The sequence below is a fragment of the Nylanderia fulva genome, unplaced genomic scaffold (assembly GCF_048542155.1).
Source record: "Nylanderia fulva isolate GAGA-0341 unplaced genomic scaffold, ASM4854215v1 Scaffold24, whole genome shotgun sequence".
In the NCBI taxonomy this organism is placed as follows: Eukaryota; Metazoa; Arthropoda; class Insecta; order Hymenoptera; family Formicidae; genus Nylanderia; species Nylanderia fulva.
In genome coordinates this window covers 1,059,341-1,080,243 of record NW_028190304.1, presented here as the reverse complement: position 1 = coordinate 1,080,243, position 20,903 = coordinate 1,059,341, and the positions used below count along the sequence as shown (strand labels likewise).

At 36.8% G+C, this 20,903-nt stretch overlaps 1 protein-coding gene across 2 annotated transcripts; it reads left to right on the top strand.

The window, feature by feature from the left end:
- The first annotated feature begins 1,539 nt into the window (after positions 1-1,539).
- On the top strand, positions 1,540-9,992 carry LOC114934287 (uncharacterized). 2 transcript variants are annotated; one of them, XM_029306961.2, is made up of 3 exons: positions 1,540-2,846; positions 4,342-5,143; positions 5,518-9,992. In XM_029306961.2, exons 2-3 carry the CDS (start codon positions 4,350-4,352, stop codon positions 6,362-6,364), a joined length of 1,641 nt encoding a protein of 546 aa, XP_029162794.1. In that variant the 5' UTR covers positions 1,540-2,846; positions 4,342-4,349; the 3' UTR covers positions 6,365-9,992. The 2 variants fall into 2 exon arrangements, with proteins under 2 accessions (XP_029162794.1, XP_029162795.1); XM_029306962.2 differs by lacking the exon at positions 1,540-2,846 and adding an exon at positions 2,854-3,207.
- The last annotated feature ends 10,911 nt before the right edge of the window (positions 9,993-20,903 follow it).

Genomic DNA, 20,903 nt, shown 5'->3' with positions numbered 1-20,903 from the left:
TTTATTTTAAATTGAGATTAACATTTTTTCTATTTAAAAATACAGTTAATATTAATAAAGTGTAATGCTGGAAAACATGAAGAGGCATTTACTCGATACACTTACTTATAGTACTACATAGTAAACGAACGATAATATTAAACAATGTACACAATATCATTATGCATATTTTGACAGCAAACATTGCTCTCTTCTTTTATCAATGAATAATCACATCGTATATCGTTATCCTTTATTGTAGGCGTTATTATATGAGGCGTTACTACCATCAATGTGTCCGAAAGAATGAAAGGCTGTAGGGAAACATTTTTAATCGATTACTCGTCGGTCGGGCAGCATTACTCGAGAAATTCCATCTGATATCCACGATGAATCGATCGATAGATCAATATTCACCTCTTGAATTTGCACGCGAATGTAATTTGACGAGAAAATTAACATTATAAGTTTTTCGTCTCTCATGTAAAATTCATTTTTGCTACCTCAAATTTGCATTAGGAATGTTTGAAAAATTAATGAATTCGAGATAAAATTATCTACGTACATTTTAACTTGATTTATCTTTAAAATATATTTAGGATTATTGTCATCACACAATGAGATTCACACTTATATTTTAAATATTAATAGATATTTATATATAATAACATTTAAAACATATAATATTTACGTTAAATATATCTATATAAAATCACATTTGTGACAATAACAAATTTTGAAATATTTTAAAAATAAATCAAGCAAAAATGCATATGGATAATTTCATCTTAAATATATTTTCTATAACGTAAACTATTAACTACTTAATAAAAAAATTGAAACAAACGAGCTTTTTACATTTAATAAATGTTGCGTTTAAAGAATCCACCGAACGAATAAAAAAATAAAAATCCAGATTTAGCTTGGCTGCAAAAAGTCTTTCCGAACATTTAGAGCGGCCTGCGTCGCCTGATAAAACCAAAACGATAGCCTCGCTGAACTAACTCGAAAGCCAATCGCTGTAAGTGGCCGCGTGTTTCTCTCTCGCTTTCTCTCCGTATCTAAAACCATTTCCATTACTCAATGCACATAAAAATGGTCGGGTTAAACGGGCCGGAAAAGAGGGCCATTCAGATACTCCTCATATATCGGCGATACTACTACTCATCCAGCGACGAACAATCGCGCCGCTTATTCTATCCAACTGGAGCAAATTCCGGAATCCGTGAACTAGAACCGCTCGCTCGCTCTGGCTCCGGCGAGACGTACGTAAGGTTGAATCGATTTGCCGGTGTAAAACCGGCTGGGCGTCGGCGGCTGCTGGCTGCTGCTAGAGAGAGGAAAGGGAGAAGAAGAAGAGGAAAAAAAAAGGGAAACGCGCGCCGAAGGACAGCGGGAGACGAGCGGCGGGGATGTCGAAGGGACCAGATAAGGTTGAAGCGAGACGGAGAAGGTGGAAAGGAAAGAAAGAGAGAGAGAGAGAACCGAGACTCGATCTCTCCGACTGCCTCTGGCTGGACGGACCACAATGTTCCCTCTTCATTCCTTCCTCTTGCCCAGCAAAGACCGATCTCCTTCGTCAGTGCCGGCGTGGCGCGGGTTTCCTACAGGTGCGTTTACAACCTGCCTCACAGTTTTTTTCCATCTGCCTACCTGACAGAAGCGACCAACTCGGTGACGGAAGCGAGTCGGTCCTGCTAATTCTCTACCGTGCGCGAAAAAAAAACCTGGCTACCTGATTGTCGGGTGGGGATGAATTCCTACTGGGAATCCAACTTCGGGGTTCTAGGGACGCGAGTAAAACATTGGTGAAACGAGTACAAAAGATCCCTGATGCGACGCATCAGTCTCTTCGTTCCTAGCTTTCAAGTTTCCAACTACCGGAACTAGCTCTCCGGTAGTGAGGTATCTCGCAGGCGAATCTACCATCGTCAGGCCTGAAACATCGAATACGCGCAAGGTGAAGGAAATTCCGTACGGTAGCTGGGCAGTAGAGCGAGATACCAGGTCCTCGGAAGGCGAAAGGAAGAAGAGAGACAGAGAGGAAGAAGAAGATGGAAGGAGAAGGTGCCCGGATTCACATTTACGCACCTGCTCCTCATACCACGTCCCTACCCTAAAACCTCCTGCCTGTTCAACCTGCCTGCCTCGCTTCATAGTCCCACTCGGGGATAGGAATACCGGCAAGCCTCCGCCTTCGCCCCCGGACCAGCTGTCTCGCTCTGACAGCCGCGTACCGACCAGGCATCCGTCTCCGTCTCGCCTAAAGGCGAGGGAGAGAAGGAGGAAGGAGTTCTAGAGCCGAGGCACAGAGGAGAGTCTCGCGGCCGCAGCATCCAACAGCTACTAGCGCTACTAGCGGCAGCCAAACGGAAAGACTCCCAGGCGAGTCGGAGCCTGGCGAGCGTGTGTGCGCCCTGTGTGTGTCCCGTGCGTGTGAACCTCAGCTGCGTGGGTGTGCGAAGCCGCGGCGAAGCCTACCTGGCGGCGTCCGACACGCAGTTCTCTCTCGCGGGAAAGAGCGTCGCGCGCGAGCGAGAGCCTTCTACCTTCGATCAGCCAGCTTCTAGAGAATCGACTTTGGACAGAGGCGAGGAAAAGTTCGCCGGGACTCTCCGGTTGAGATCCTAAAGTGTTCGGGGAGATCGAAAAGTGCGACGGCGAGATATCTGTGCGTGTGTGTTTACGAGAGGTATATAGATAGCGGGAAAGTGGATACCCCAGATTGTTGTTAGGGATCTCGGATGCTACCGCGAGCCATCGGATCGCCGACCAAAAAGGGATTTCGGACGGAGGAGGAGATGCGTCGGTGGTTCGCCGGAGGTGACTGAAAGGAAGACCCTGGCTTCCCCATCAACGTCCTCCAGGTGAGAGTGCGAGAGAGATAGACGCGGGCTGACTCTGGGATGGAATCTAGGAGTTTCCGCTTGAAGGGTTTCCGGAGGAAGTGAGCGGGACAATCCTACGTGCCTTGTTGCGTCCCTACATTCGCGATTCCAACATGGCTGCTGGGACTAGCCGTGACCGCTGGGTCCGCGGAAGCCATGTTGGCAGGTGTGCTCGGCTCGGAGAGATAACCAGTTCATGTTCGTGAAACGCAGCCACCGAGTCGGGTCGCGAGATTGGAACGCCCGCGATTACGATTCAATTATCATTTAGATTACCACATTGTCCTCGAAGAGAACCCGAGTAATGTACGCGTCAGCCTAAATGCATCGCGTAAATTGGGTACGCGCAATGTGATTGATAGGAGACCTCCTTGTGTGAACGCGTTTGTCCATATACACGTATTTCCTACTGCTACGCGATTGCGAAAGTTTGCGGTGAGCGAGCTGGCACGCAGTGGTTCTCTGTTAAACCAAACCTCTGTCAAATCCACGACCAGGATTTTCTGCTTTTTTTCTCAAACGAACGTAAAGTTGCCGTGTATAAATTATTTATTTGTACTCCAAAAAGCCGTGACTTTATTGTGAGGAAATTAATTGTTGCTCCAAAAAATTTTATATATATAAATGTTAAGTGTTTTCTTTTTGTAACAATGTTTACTCGGTGGGTGCCACATTGAATCTAAATTTTGGAATTTTCCTTTTTGGATCTCAAATTTGCAAAAAAAAAAAATCTGAGTGATTTAAGAGAGGTCAAAAAATTCTTCAAAAGAGCCGAGATATTACACCTGACATTTCAAAATCAGAGTATAATTTTTTGTTGCAAGTTATATATTTTTTTAAACATTGTTTCCTAAGGCTAACAAGGCTAAAGCTTTTTATGAATTGAGAAAAAAGATTCAATAATTTTCAGAAAGTCAAATATCTATTGTACGCAATATATATTTTAGCTGCTTAGTCTTTATCCTTTTATATGAATTGAAACTCGGTATGGATGTGTGTATTAGTCTATTGTGTATACAAAATAAGATTTATGTAAAGGATATTTATAACAGCCCAAGAATCTGTCAAAACAAATGGTTTAGAATTCCATAAATATTTCCTACATATTGAACGTATGTACAATTTTGATTGTTATTTTTCTTGATATTGGCAATACCAAAATTATTATGTTACAAGAAAAATATGTGTGTAAAAAAACTTGGATTTTAAAAATCTTCAATTTTTTGTTAAGCCATAAATAAATTCATCTTTATATATTTTTCAAATAATTATCTTTTTTGAACAAAACTTTCGCAAAATATATATATATATATATATTAAAGCAATTTTCAATATATATTAAATAAATTTTTTAAAAAATTGTTTAATGGCAGTAAATGCTTAAAACTGAATATCTCAGGGAACATTTATTTTGCAAAGATGATGAATAAAGCTTGTTTCTTCAGCGAGATTAGCGCATACGTTGATCTTTCAGCAATCGACATGCCAACCTGCCGACATGCCGACATGCCGACCGACATTGTAGTTACGTCGGCCTCGGCCACGGTCTCGGAGGAGACGAGCAGAGGTCGGGAACTGGGTCTCGGACCCTCTCCGAGGCCGGGTCCCTCTTCCGCGGCCTCGTCGTCCTCCAGCTCCGGCGCGGCGTCGAGCTCGAGGGGCTTCGACCCAGCCGGCACCCTCGCCGCTTATCATCATCATCGTCACAGCCTGGTGAGCAGCCTCGGCCATGCGCACCGGGAGTCGTCCGCCTTCGTGCCTGTGGTGCCTTCAAGGTTGCACCTCACCCCGTATCCAGGTGAAATGCATCCCCATCTACCTGCGCCGCCGCCCACGTCCTCGTCGTCAGCGAATTCGGAGCACGAAGTCGGCCCCGAGTCCTCGGTGGCCAGGAAGAGCTCCTCGAGCTACGAGATCATGGCCATGATGGCCGATAAGAGGAAGGAGTTGGCGGCTAGAGCTCTCCTGTTACCTCCGCCACCTTTATTGGAGCCCCCACCCGGGTATCCGGTCTTCGCCGGTCCTTTTGCCGGCAGTTCCGCTCTGTATCCCCCGGGTGGTCCACTGGCTCATCAGCATCTCGACCGGAGGCTACTCCGAGCGCCCGGTAGAGCGTCCAGACCGAAGAAGCAATTTATTTGTAAATTCTGTAATCGGCAGTTCACCAAGTCCTATAACCTTCTCATCCACGAGAGAACCCACACCGACGAGAGGCCGTATTCCTGCGACATTTGCGGCAAGGCTTTCAGGAGACAGGATCATCTCCGAGATCACAGGTAGAGGATGCACGGTTTTTTGTTGTTCAGGGGACCTTAAATGCCGTCAAAGCATCACTTTTGCGCACTCTTTTCTTTTTGTTGGCTCAATATGCTTTTCTACAAACAAACAATTTTTTTAGTTTTAATTTTTTAATTAAAAAAATTCTTGTTTTTAACATAAAATCGGTAAACCTGAAAAAGCATTTATTATTCTATTCATAACCAATAAAAAGAAAAGGGTGTGCAAAAATGATGTTTTATCGATAAAACAGGACGGGTTTAAAACCCTTTTAAAATATTTGTAATATTGAATTTATGATTTTTTCATCAAATCTGTGATCTCTACAAATATTTAAAAACCCAAAGTTAAAAAAAATCGACTATGCCCTCAGGTACATCCACAGTAAGGAGAAGCCCTTCAAATGCAACGAATGCGGCAAGGGTTTCTGCCAGAGTCGCACCCTGGCCGTCCACAAGATCCTGCATATGGAGGAATCCCCGCACAAATGCCCGGTCTGTGCGCGCAGCTTCAATCAGCGCAGCAACCTGAAGACCCACCTTCTAACCCACACGGATCACAAGCCTTACGAGTGCACGTCCTGCGGCAAGGTGTTTCGCAGAAACTGCGACCTCCGAAGACACGCGTTGACCCACGCGGTGGGTGACGTACCACCCGAGGCGTTAGAGGAAGCGCTCAGAGACGACGACAGTCCAGAAGAGGACTGTCCGGAACCCGGACCATCATCCTCCTCCTCCATCACGTCCTCGGCATCCTCCTCGGCACCCTCAGCGTCCACCAGCTCGTCCGGATATGCCTCCCAAGGTCCACCCACAACGTCAACCGGCTCCTCGGCACCAGCTACCGTTCCGTCTCTGCCCCAGAGACCCCAGCTTCAGATTAGAAGAGACCTGCTGCCGACGGCGAAGCCGTCGACGGTCACCAGCGGTGCGTCAGTCACCCAGAACCCACCAGCCGCCCTTCCGCCGCCACCTCCGCTGGTTCTGACCTCCTACCGACGTAGGATCAGTTCCCCAGGTCCTTCCCGAGTGCTGCTGGAGCTTCAGGAACGCGAGCGGGAACGCGAGCTGGAGCAGAGCAGGGAGAGAGAACGCAACAGGGAACGCGACAAGGAAGTGGCCAGACCTCCTAGAGCGCCAACACCGCAGCCAGCCCCACCACCTCCCAGACCAGCTCCGGCTCGTCAGGGTTTCACCATTGCGGACATAATGGGCCGATAGAGGGTGCGTTCTTTCGTTGTCGCAGGTAGTCTTGCCCTTTTTTCATTGTTATGTACCGTTTGCGACCCAGGAATTTTGTAGGTACCGTGAGGGGATTATGCGAAGCTTAATAGGGATGAACATTCTGCGAGGCTCGAGATACTCTTGGAAGAGACGTAGAAAAATGCGCATTCAGGCAGCTGGTCGAGGCTCTCTGAAAGTCCTGCGTATTTTATACTGCCGTATATATTTTTTCAAGCAAGGAGAGGAAAATGCATGCCTAATTCTAAGATAGTTCTGTTAGACTCGAAATACATTCGGTCCTCTCTCGTTTCAAGTACGGAGGAATAGTTTCCCATGGAAAAGACAATTAAGCAAACGCATACAAAACAAGCGTGCCTTACTCGAGATCGCCTATGCGCGAAGATTTCGGAGAGATCGTCCTTCTAAAAAAAAAAAAAAGAAAGAGAGAAAAAAAAGAAAAAAACCAGGGACCACTACCGTAGACAGCACTTCTAGACTCCACATAAGAAAGCGCGCGCGTACAAAGAAGGAAAGAAAAAAAATCAACAAATAAATGGTGCCTTAGAGCGGTTCCAGAGATTTTCTCCTTCTCGTCCAATGGAAGACGAAAACGACTGGACCAAAACCGGAAAGGTGGCATCCATCCTCTCTCTGGGCCTCAAACACAAACTCCGTTCGTCTCTCGAGCTAAACTACACTTCGTCTTCCAGCATTCGCCGATATTGCGTTGCAACGTAGGAGCAAAAGAGGAGTCCATCATATGGTCCAGGATTATGGAACACTTCTTTTGTCCCGGAAAGGGGCGGGAGAGGGAAGAAAAGGGGGGCGATAATGCAAATTTTGCGGTCGGGGTAACAACCGGTGGTGCCACCGTGGCAGGTGCAATACGGCGCTTTTGTACCTGCCTGCCTCTGTGTCTGTCTCTTTCTCGCGCGCGTGCGCGCGCGCGCGCGAAATATATACCTGCTCCACGCTACTGTACGTGCGTATATATGTTCCGCATACGCGTGTGCGTGCGCTCCCGCTTTTTTCCCTTCTAAAATATTTCGCCGACCCTAGACTGCGAATGGCACCAATATTTTTTTTTTTTTTTTTTTCACCCATCTTTTCCCCTTTGTTCCGCCCCCGCGGGAGGAAGAAGCATTAATGGTCCTTTTGTCGGGACCCCAAAGTGTACACCGTCTGACCACAGAAAACGAGAGAGAGAGAGAGAGAGAGGGGCGATCCTTTTAGCCTATGCGCCGACACAAAGGTATACTTTCCTTTAGGTTCGAGATTCTTTTGAGTCTCAAAACCGTGTATAAGAGTGACCGTTAATCGAGAGAGAGAGAGAGAGATTATCATTTTTGAAACGACCATTGTGATTAAATTAAATTTCAATGTGCTCGAATATTCGAACAATTTGTCTGATTAATATGCGTTGTGTATTAAAGGGGTTGCAATAAGAAATGTAATTTAGTTAGCTGCAAAATTTAGACACATTTTATGTGCTTGGAATAGGCTACTTCTTATAACTACGTGAGACAAATATCAATATTTTGTCGTTTATTATATAATATTTCACAAACATTGAAAATTTATTATATAATGACAGTTTAAAAATATGAACAGCTATTTTTATTGATTTTGATGAAATTTAATATTTTATTTTGGACAAATGAACGATTAAATTAAATTAAATTAAGTCTTTATATAATCGTTATATATATGTCTACACAATTTAGCGTTATAATGTAACAAAATTTAATTTGTTAAATTTTAGAGATAATTTCTTTTCCAAATTGTTTGAGAAAAATTTAAAGATTTTCCTCAAGTTATTTAAAATGAAATGTGTTAAGAATCTCGTGATTTTGATAAATATTTGACATGTAATTATCAATGAGAGCTGAGTAAATTCAACGAAATTAATAAAAAAAAACTCCTTTTATAAATTCGATTTCTAATTAAAAAAGAAATATAAAAAGAAATTCGAGACACATAAAGATTTACTGTAATAATAAGAAAATAAAGATGAATGAAAAGAATGAATCTCATTGTAAAAAAACTAAACGGCGGAGAGTTACAATGTTAAAATGATCAAAGTAATTTTATGATCTGACACACACAGATCTATCGCTACTACTACTATTATTACAACGTTGCATAATTATATGTATATGTGAATATGTTGCAACATCTTTAAGCTAGGCGCATCATCATACTATCGACTTTTCGTCGATTAATAGTTTAGTCGATCAGTAAAAAGTTTATTACGAATTATTATAAGATCGACTTTATATTAATTCGACTAAAAAGAAAAAAAAAACAGGTTTTTTTGACAAAAATGTCTCGACTGATTATCAATCAACCGTCCATTTTGCAAATTTAAATTTTGTAAATTAATAATTTATATAAATTAAATTATTTATATAATAGTTAAATTATATAATATTAAAATATAAATTATATTTAATATTATATAATTACAGTTTAGCCGATGTAAAGTCGATAATATGCGCCTTTAGAATGTCCAAAATGAAAAAAAGAAAATGAAGCTGAATTGAAAGATAAACATTATAAATTGTGTTCCTGTATGTACTCGTTTGGCATCACATAAGGTTAATTATGCGTCTGTCTTTAATTAGCTGTTACATTTACTTGATTGCGCATTATTCATGAATTTATTTGTGTCTAAAAAAGTATATTTAATTGTATGAAAGAGTTATATAATCGAAAATTGTTACTATCAGATTAGCAACAATACAGGATATTAAAAATTATATTATGCGATCAGGCGTTATCATTTAAGCAGGAGAAAGGAATGAAAAATGTATTAATTTATCGAAAGAATGATATGCGTAATATTTCCAACGCATTCGGATAGTCGAGTACATGAGACTATTACGTATTGTTTTGTACTTGTAATATGTATATTATGTAATTATTATTTTAAGTCTACATTAGATGAAAATTGTCAAAATATGTATGAGATATAGATTTCGGACATTTAATATTAATTAGAATTGCGAATTAGAAAATAATAATTAACAACGAATTTTGTATCTCGACGTGGCTTTACGATGATAATTATTATTGTACGTACAAAAATTTTATACGTGTATAAAAGCTCAGTGAAATGATAATATGTGCATTTTTAAAGTCTATTCAGGTTGTTTAGAATGTGGTAACGTTATATAGCGACTTATTATCGTCGTAAGACAGGAATGTATTTTTTTTGTACGTGTATGCGAGAGAGAAAGAAGTTTTTTTATATATGCGAGAAAACGTGATAGAGATAGAGAGAAAAGAAGAAATGTGACAGCGAGAGAAAAGGAAATAAAGAAAAATAATGAAGACACAAGAAGACGCAAGAGGATGAAAGAAGAAACACTTGAGTCACATCAGAGACTCAATGTATAGCGATATACATATACTATGTACAATATATTACGTACAACGAAAGCCACCTGCAACAATTAAGTTGCAGATGTGCGAACAATCAATCTCCTGTTATTTTCCACTTGATTAGTTTATCTTCCTTGTGCATAAGTGCCTATATATTTTTAGATTTATATACGAGAGTTAAGCGCAACTTTGTAAATTATATATTAAGAAAGATGAAATAAAAGAAAGTTTCTCTCGAAAACGCGATGTTAAATATTATTCATATTGAGAATATTTTAAAATTATATTAAGCCATTACAAAAGTACAGTTATACAAAAAAAAAGCAATATTTGTATTATACATCTAAACAAATGCGTTTATTAAAATTGCCATTGACAAATCTCTTTCTAATTCGAATAAATTTTATACAAGTTATATTTTTGTGTCGAGTTTCTAGAAAATAAATTTTATATAATATAACTTAATAAATTGCATAAAACTTTTATGATTAACTGAAATTTATTAAAATAACTAAGAAGTAAAATATATAAGGCTCTGATCAAATAAACTGATAAAAATTATTGGATTTTTATTGTGAAATTTATTATATACTAATTTGCTAAATTCATTATCATATAAATTTATTATATTGTATATTGTATGAAATTTATTATTTATCACATTTATTATAAAGAAATAGTCGCAGTTTTACTACTAATTTTTAAAATTAACTTGGTTTAACAATAATTCATGCACATATTGCAACATAAAAACTGAAATATCGACCGAAGCACGACTGGAATCCTTCCTTCATCTCTGAAGGGATGCTGCTAGAGATATGTAGCCGGCAGGAGCTAACTTATCTGCTCATACTAAGTCAGTAATTTCAAATTATAACATAAATTTTTCAAAATAATAACTATATATATGGATTAATAATTGTACATAATAAATCAAAGACAAATTATATTTTTAATTTATCAAATACAACGATTATGTTGTATTTACCAGTTGCTAGTTTTTCCATTTTGTCTTCTGATACTCTTGTCAGATAGCGCGGACAGCTTCTCTAGAAGCACGTGGTAAAAATATAAGAATAAAAAAAGTGAAGGAATAGCCTTGTACGGTTTATGTTAGATATAAAAGTCTAAGGAGAAAAAAATACGCGCGCGCGTGAAGTTTAGAAGATAAAATATTCGTAGTTCTAAAGAAAGGCGAAAAAAAAAATCGATCCCAGTTCTGAAGTAAACTTTAAGCGTATCCTTAAGCAACTTAAAGCATATTGACAATGTCCATATCCAATGTACGATATCTCTTAATCCTTTGTTAAGAGAAAAAAATTCTGTTTGACGGGAACTATCCTTGCACTATGGTTCAAACATGTAAATGAACAAGCAAAGATAAGATAATTCCGCCATGTGTCTTTCAACTTTGCGGACTGCGATTTTTGTCTTTTCCCTTTGCACAAGAATATGAGAGAGTTTGTATATTTCACATAGGAGAAAATATTATCAACACGGAAATGTATATAATTTCCATTGTCTCATTGATATAATACAATTTATTATGTAGATATCTCTATTTTATATCTCTTTCTCCTACATATTTATATTCTTCTAATTTTCTTTTTTAGCCAGAGCAGTATATTTAAACAATTTTAATTTGTTTTAAAAATATATTTTTGAAAAGATTATAAAGTAAAAATTTTATGAAATATGAAAGACCATCATTAATCTAATTAAAACAATTTTTAGATTCGTTTAAATAATAGTAAAACATTCGTGAAACAATGTAGTGTTCACGAAATAGGAAATTAAAAGATTATTATATTCTATTTATTTTTATAATGTAGTAATTCTTTTATTACAACACTGTACAAATTTAATTAAGAATTTAATTTAAATAGAGATCTATAGAGTTTTTTCGTTGTCTATCTATTCATTTCGAATTTCTGAATAAGAATGAGAATTCTAGATTTTAAGTGTATAAATATGAGTATAAAAGAAATAGAATAAGTATAAAAATTTTTGATAGCTTGTTCTTTTTATTTGTGTCTTTTGTTTAATTACTGTTGCCTTTTAAATTAGTCAAATTCGCATTCGAGTTCAAGAAACACAATTTGAGCACTCGTTATAATGTAATAATTGTAATAATAATTCATGCATTAGATTGCTATTTTTCAATTATAATTGTTAATTTATATATATTTTACTTTTTTTAATTATAACTATGTATTAAATCTATTATTTATCACATTAATAAACCTTGATCTTTTATAATTGAAATAGAACATATGTTCATGTATGATTTTTTACTAAAACTGACATTTCGAATAAGCTGTCACACACTGAAAAAAAATAGTTAATTTTTTTTCTATTTCAATTATAAATTGAAAATTACATATGTTCTATTTCAATTATAAAAGATCAAGGTTTATTAATGTGATAAATAATAAATTTAATACATAGTTATAATTAAAAAAAGTAAAATAAATTAACAATTATAATTAAAAAATAACAATCTAATGCATGAATCACACTGAAAAAAAATAGTTAATTTTTTTTCTATTTCAATTATAAAAGATCAAGGTTTATTAATGTGATAAATAATAAATTTAATACATAGTTATAATTAAAAAAAGTAAAATAAATTAACAATTATAATTAAAAAATAACAATCTAATGCATAAATCACACTGAAAAAAAATAGTTAATTTTTTTTCAGTGCACTCGTAGATCACCTTGTAAAATTCGAGGCGAGTTTCCGAGCGAACTTCCGTTTTAGTCGCGAAACGAGTGCGATTATTGGGCGAATTATCTGCGTGACAGTTTGTTTGCGCATAAAGCGCGCAAAATGCGTCAGCTGACAGCGCGCTCGTACATACACATTTTACGAGCCGCGCTCGCAGACGGCTTTATGGGGGACAGTAGGGAGGTAAAGGTGAGGTAAAAATCGACAAACAATCTATCCCGTCCGTGCACGTCGGGCGCGGCCCGTCGTATTACACGAATGATAAGGACCTGGTGGAAGAGAACACAGTCTCTACCTCTCTTTCTCTTTCTCTCTCTCTCTTTCGCTTCCTCGGCCGGCTTCTCTCTGACGGCGGCGAGTCTCTGTGAAAATTTCGGCGTAACTCAAAAGCTAAGTCAAACATGGGCGTGTTTCACCGAGGTGTCTCGGTAAATCCGGTAAAGCCGCGAAGGCAAATTCCTGCGCGAGCGACACACGTCACGCTTTGCTTTACGCACGTGTGTATGTATATATACACCGTATAGAAACGGATGTGTCAACGGGTTACTTGGCTGCCTCGCATGTGTTTCAAAATTCGGAGATATGTGGTCAAATTGCCCGAAGGAGAAGCGAGAGTCTCAGGGTGAGAAAGCTCTCCTTTGTGAATATATTTTATTTATTTAGCTATATAAATGCAGAAGGGAATATTTTTTTAATTAGCTTAGAAATGATAATTACAATTTTTTGACAGCACAGTTTTATGGATGCCCTTTTTTACGAGAAATTTTTGGAGATACCCTTGCACATTTTTTTTAAATCGAATTTTCTGTGATATAATTTTGTCGAAGATTTAAACTATTTTAACAAGATTGTCTTGTCACAATTGTGACATTTCTAATGTAATCGGTTCAATATTACATAATATTGTAAAATTATGATTCAATATATACAACTTGATAATGACGATAAAAAAGTTTTTCGTTATCTTTCTGTAAGATTTTATCTTCTTAAAATTCTCTCTTCTCTCTTCTTAAAATTCGCTCTTCTTAAAATAGAGACTTCTCATTTTTACTAAAAAAATCGAGATACATAGAGAGAGAGAGAGAGAGAGAACTAGGTTTCTAATTTAAGTTCATATTCAAATTTATATAAAAATAAATATCATCTTAGTTGAGATACTATTTCAAGGATTTTGCTACTACTTACCTATTTAAAAAACGCATCTAAAAGTTATGTTAATTAAATTAATGATGAATATTTCGTACAGTTTTCACTTAATAATCTCTTTAAAAAAAATTAATTGAGAATTCTCATTTTCTTATTCAGAAAATCGAGATAAAAAAATAGAACTAAACTATTAAATTATACAGTTGATAGGAAAAAAATTGGTTAACTTGACTAAACCTTTCAACTAAATTATTATTTTTTTAATTGAACATATATTAGTAATTAAGTCAAATATACGTTTTATTAAATGTAATATATTATTTGCTAATTTCTTATTGTTAATATATTATATTTAATTTAAATAATGTTATATGTTCAGTTAACAAAATAATATTTAGTTAAAAGATTTAGTCAAATTGACAATTTTTTTTTCAGTATACACACAGAGAGAGAATTGTCTCTTAGAATTTACCTAAAAAATCATAGTAATTATGGGATAATATGATATTATAGAAGAATTTTATAAGAGTTTCTCTGATTAATGTTTACCATAATAAAAATATAAAATATGTTCGATAGTAAAATTTACTATGTACAAATTAATATTTTTCACTATGGCAAATATTAATCAAAGAAACTTCTAAAATTTTATCGTCCCACGATGATCATGCGATTTTCATGGTAAATTTTAAGAGAAAATTCTCTGCGTGAAAATTTTCATGGTAAATTCTAAGAGAAAATTCTCTGCGTGAAAATTTTCATGGTAAATTCTAAGAGAAAATTCTCTACGTGCAGAATTCCTAGATAATTTTTCGTTGCACCTTAGCACCGGGTTTCAGTCGAAATACACGATTACTTATACGGAAGTGATACGTACCCATAATATAAGACTATATGATGCCATTGTGGAGGAGATCGAATTTGTGCGTACGGCGCATTATATGCGATGGTCGCAATAACCTTACGTCGCCCGTACATTTGCGGGCGTATAGCATTATAACGTGTGCGCGTTGCATACTTACGTGGCCAGCAGAAGGTGCGGCTTCAGTCCATGATTCTTCTCCGGGTTCGTCCTATGCCCATTATGCGAGCGAACTCTTCGTTCCGGTGCCTCTTCGGACCTTAAGATAAAGTCTCGCTCACAGCGGCGTCCGTTTATCATTAGCGGAATTTCACACTATACCGATTGTTCGAGCCTATCCTCTATTTATAATAGTATAGATTTATCACAGTTTTATCACAGGGACAACGTCTTTTTATTTCTCTTCAAAATGATTTCCGCTATTAAGAGAAAAAGAAATCGAGAAATTTGCTCTATTGAAGTTTTTTGAAAAAATAGAAAGAGAAAGAATTTATTTATTATTAATCTGTCGCATAATATTTATGCAAATTAATCCAAATATTTTCTCTATAAATATAGAGTGAGATTATTCAAGAATCGAATAATTTCCTAAAAATACAAATCGGCGATGATGTGCAAGATTAAAAATTCCGCTATTAAGAGAAAAGAAATCGAGAAATTTGCTATTAAAGTTTTTTTGAAAAAGCGCAGTTACAGTTGCTTGTTTTATTTACATTTGCAAGCACATCTGATGAAATGAAATAATAAAAAAATAGAAAGAGAAAGAATTTATTTATTATTAATCTGTCGCATAATATTTATGCAAATTAATCCAAATATTTTCTCTATAAATATAGAGTGAGATTATTCAAGAATCGAATAATTTCCTAAAAATACAAATCGGCGATGATGTGCAAGATTAAAAATTCCGCTATTAAGAGAAAAGAAATCGAGAAATTTGCTATTGAAGTTTTTTTGAAAAAGCGCAGTTACAGTTGCTTGTTTTATTTACATTTGCAAGCACATCTGATGAAATGAAATAATAAAAAAATAGAAAGAGAAAGAATTTATTTATTATTAATCTGTCGCATAATATTTATGCAAATTAATCCAAATATTTTCTCTATAAATATAGAGTGAGATTATTCAAGAATCGAATAATTTCCTAAAAATACAAATCGGCGATGATGTGCAAGATTAAAAATTCCGCTATTAAGAGAAAAGAAATCGAGAAATTTGCTATTGAAGTTTTTTGAAAAAGCGTAGTTACAGTTACTTGTTTTATTTACATTTGCAAGCACATCTGATGAAATGAAATAATAAAAAAATAGAAAGAGAAAGAATTTATTTATTATTAATCTGTCGCATAATATTTATGCAAATTAATCCAAATATTTTCTCTATAAATATAGAGTGAGATTATTCAAGAATCGAATAATTTCCTAAAAATACAAATCGGCGATGATGTGCAAGATTAAAAGAGAACTGAAAATATGCAGTTAATCTTCCTAGTTACAGTGTTAATAACTTTTCCTCGCGAAAACAAGTGCGCAGATGATAACGTGTAATAAAAGCTAGCAAATCCGGGGTTCTATACAGTAATGTATATTGCCGTTCATAAATATAGAATATGAAATCATCATAGTTGCTGTAATTGGATAAATGTTGTCGAATAGATTGCAAATATTGTTAGAATAAATTACAAATACATAATAAAGAGAAAAATTATTCTTGAAAGATTTGTAACAGAAAATCTTCTCCTTCTTTCTGTTGCAAAATAACAATGAATAAATTAACAATTTTATTTTATAATTAAAAATATTATAAATATATATAAGGGAGATATATATATTAAATTGTTTTAAAATATATTATTATAATTAATACGTATATTATTAATTCAAAATAATTAATAGTATAAATAAATAAAGGAGATAGATCACAAACCGAAATTGTTTCCTTAATATATTATTATAAAAGAATACGTGTTCAAAAACAGAGAATAGAGATTCCCACATTCTTTCGAACGTTTTTTTTGCTCGATTTTTTGCACCTTTTTACAATCGGCAATCCAGAAAGCCTTTGAATCAGTCCAAACTCACGTTCTTTCCTATCTTTATGGAAATACGATATTGTAAAGCCGTTACAGCCCTTGTCTCTTTCTCGACTAACGCTCTTAATGCTATACTTCTGAAACGCAAAATTCCTAGCATATATATATACGCTTACAAAACGGTTGTGAAACGACCATTAAGAGATACGAAACATTGTCGTGTGTGCACACACACCTTTCCATTAGGCACATCCGCGTATCTACGAGCCGCGACTTCACGCCGACGAAGAACGCGAGTACAGCTTTGATGTGACCGCCATTACTGGGGGGCACACTTATCATCGTATATATAGTTGACAACTTAGAATCCACGACAAATTCCTGCCGATGCTTTACACTTTGTTATAGACGCGAGCGCGAGACACGCATTATTTATTCACGCATTTATTTCCGATTCATTAAAAGAATATTCACTCTTGCGTGAGAGATTTTCCGATATACATATATCTCTTTCTCCCTTTTAAATATTATTCCGCTGTATATTATTCGTATTTATTTATTGTATGATCATTTTAATCGGAATTACACCCTTGCATTGCGTATTTTTGCTTTCTAAGATTAGATATATAAATTAAATTGTATTGTAATTAATAGAAATCGAGATAGTTAACAGAATTTATATTTAATATATTTATTCATTAATTTTGCTAATACAATTTCTATCTTCTTTCAAACTATGCAGAACAACATAGATTGATTATTTCGATTTCTTAAGGATATAGGCGATCTTAAAAAAACTTCTTTCCGCTAATTTTATATATAATATTACGTTAAAAGTATTGAAACTTTATACATGTATAATTGGAATAATGTTGTAAAATTACATTAATATTCACTAAATCGTTTAGAAGAAAATAATAATAATTTAGTGAAATTCTGACTTTTTCCCCGATTATTGAGCATTGAAAGTTAGAAAATTAAACTATATAGCGATTTTCTATAATCTGTAATACGTATAGATTTTCTACAAAATGAATAGTGTTGGACTCCCGATTATATCTCTCATACATCCTTAATATAATTTATTTCCACATTAATTAACGAACATAGAAATAGATTATGCAAGAGATTAATATCTTGAATTAAGTAATCGATTTATGTTGTATATTTTCCTTTTTTCTACAAGATAAATATATAAAATAAATTATATTAATTAAAATATCACTATCGAAGCGTTATTAATAGAATTTATTTCTAATTAATTGATATATTTAGTTTTAAATTTCATCAGTAGAATTTCACGTGTATGTCGTTTTTTATTTGTGCGGCTCGAAAGCGACTGAAAATTTTCTATCATAAATAATTCATTCAAAATCACAAAGCGATGCTAGAGATGATGGCCTGTCGTAAAAAGGAACCTCTTCTCTTAAATTGTCATTTACACAAAATGGTGGCTACTGCTATTGCTTTATGTTCAATGTGAGTATTGTACTCCATTTGTTTTTCTTAGATTCTTTTCGAGAAAAAAATCTTTCTTTCAGATTAGCATTATTCCAATTTCAGCACAGTCAGCCGCTAACAATAACACTACTTATTTATCTGCCAATTTAAAATCTGTTTTGATAGGCGTCCACAAAAGATTTTTCCACAGGAAGAAGCATGATTCAAATTTTTTTAAATTTACTTTTCGTCCTTTTTTAATTAAAAAAAATTTTTTTTTTTATATTAAATGCAAATAAATTCCAGCGTTTATTCAAAAGGAGAGCAAATGCTGAATTTTTTACTGCGATTTCACGAGAGGCAAATGCCATCTCTTGCACCCTTTGTGGACGCCCATGCTAAGGGGGATACTTCGAAATGCCCCTGATCTATCGGGGCTTCTCGAAGACGAGGTGACGAGCTGTCATCGTCTTCCTCCACCTCTATCGCGGACGTGACAATATTTGTCGCGAGACCGACGAGGCGAGAGGAGACGCAGCGTCTTGTTTGCCCTGGTAAGGTTTCCTGTGCGAGGGAGACGTCTATTTGCTGAGGCTTTGTTTCCGTCAGTTTCCGTTTCTAAGGCGGCGGCCTCTTTGTGATTGCTCGCGCGATCTCCATTGACTACGCAGGATCTAACGCTCTTTCATTCTTTTTGTTCTTTTTCTGATTATTAAGATAAGATGCGACACTTCCGACATACCCTTAAAATTTATGATCAAACAGCAGGTCAGATCTTTCCATCTGTATTTATTTTGACCACTGTCTTGTATAACCGATATTTGTTTTGACCTGTTTCCAAGTTAGGAATTTCGTGTATTAAATCCGTTATATAGACGAATAGTGGTCCTTTAAAGTTTTTGCAAGACAAAAAACTCGGAATGCTTCGAGCTGAGTAAATAGTTTGAAACTATTGTGAAGAAGTTGGACAAAGACGCTTATATCACGATAACTCAAGAAATACCTTATTTAGGATTAGAGCAACTATTAGTAAGGTGATTTCAACGTTCATAAATATTTTTCAGCCATAAAAATCGACGATCGCGGCTTTTCGTATCAATCCAGTTATATAATGCACCATATTTCTGGATGATAACCGTTTATTCGAGATAATAGATATGACAACTAATTGTGAAATAATTTTAAGAAATAATGATTTATTAGGCGAAGATGAGACGAGATTAAAGGTTTCCGCTCTCAAAAACTTTTACGAGTTATTGTCATCAGAAATAGCTAGAAGGAAGAAGAGAAGACCGAATGATTGATATCTCCTATTTAGTTTATTCTCTATTAAAAATGTCACTCTAGTTTCTAGAAACTTAAAAATCATGTTGCACAGACAACATTATGTTTTTATACCTAATTAATATCACTTCGAAATGCAACAATAAAATTCAATCACTTGACAACTCGGAACGAATAGAATTGCGTTATAGAGCATGGGATATTTTTGTTCGCAATGAAAGAATCGGGAACTTATTAGTTACGCTTTAACATCGCATCATTACGCGCAGAAACATACGAGGAAATCAATATAATTAGCAACATTGAATCCCTCTGTCTATCAACATCTCGGTACCGCAATTTTCGCAGCATCATCATTTTGTACTGAAACAACCGCATTGACTTTCGACGTGTCAGTGCAATTTCCATATAGCAATCAGTACGCATTTTCTATGCGGCATAAATCAAGAATATCTCTTCTAATCAAAATCCCCATTAAAAAAAAAAAAAAAAAAAAGGGAATACACACTCTACCCTCAATTAACACCATTATCTCCAAACTCTCCTATTGTCATCTCTCGATTGTACGGTTCTCCATCTTTGGGCGATGCATTTTCGCAAATGGAATCGCATGCCAAGGCTTGTCGGCGTCGCCTTTGTTACCAATCGCTCCCTCGTCTTCTTCTTCTTCCTTTTCGCCGTCGTCGTCGTCGTCGTCGTCGTCGTCGTCGTCGTCCACCTCGTCGTTGAAAATTCCCGTGGAATTTTTCCACCACTCGATCATCCCGGCGAGGGAGGCGATCATCCCGTTCGGGATGGGATTGTCCAATGAAGCGATACCATACAGAATCTCGATGGGCGGCGCCCGGAATCTTGGCGATGGCTCTCCCGGACTTCGCTCATCGTGGTGGGGCCCGGCGGGGCCCAAGCGAGCCCGGGGGAGCCCTGGTGGGGGAATTGACATCGGCGACTACTGTGCATTTCCCACGTGCCCTGGGAACCCCCGCGGCATCGTGTCAGCCCCCGCTCTTCGGCTCTTTTGCACGCTCCTTTCCACCTCCACCTTTCTCTCCCACACTATCTGCTTCTCATCGTCAGCGGGCGAGAGAGTCTCTCCTTCTGTGTCTATCGCTTTCCTTTTCCTTCTCTCTTCTCGTCCACCTTTCTCCTGGTCTTTCCTACAGAAGTGGAAGGCAGAAATCAAGAAACGCGTTCCTCAACATCGATTTGCGGTTTTGCTCTTGCGCGCAAGTGGACGAGATATAGCTCGAGCGTATAACTCTTGGGTTAGACAGACAGATGGTGAAAGAGTCGGTGGCTCTAGTTTTCGGGCTACCTTCGTAGTCTTTATGGCCAGGGTTGGCTACCGCCCCCGCGGGGAGTATCCTTTTTTGGAAAAAAGGCGAAGGCGGAAGGAAGCGACGGTATATATTGGAATACTCGAGGGTAGGGGAAAGAGAGACACTACTCTCTGAGATTATAGAGACCCAAAAGGGTCTTTCTCTCTAGGCGTGGGTGAAGAGGGATGCTCTCGTCTCACGGTTATACGAGGGCGGGCCCAGACGTGATGGTAGGGATACCGAGGACCCTGCGAAGCATGACGAGAGAGAGAGAGAGAGGGAGCGAGAGATCCAACGCTTGGAGGAGACAGAGCGGGGAGAACGGAACGCGGGTACCG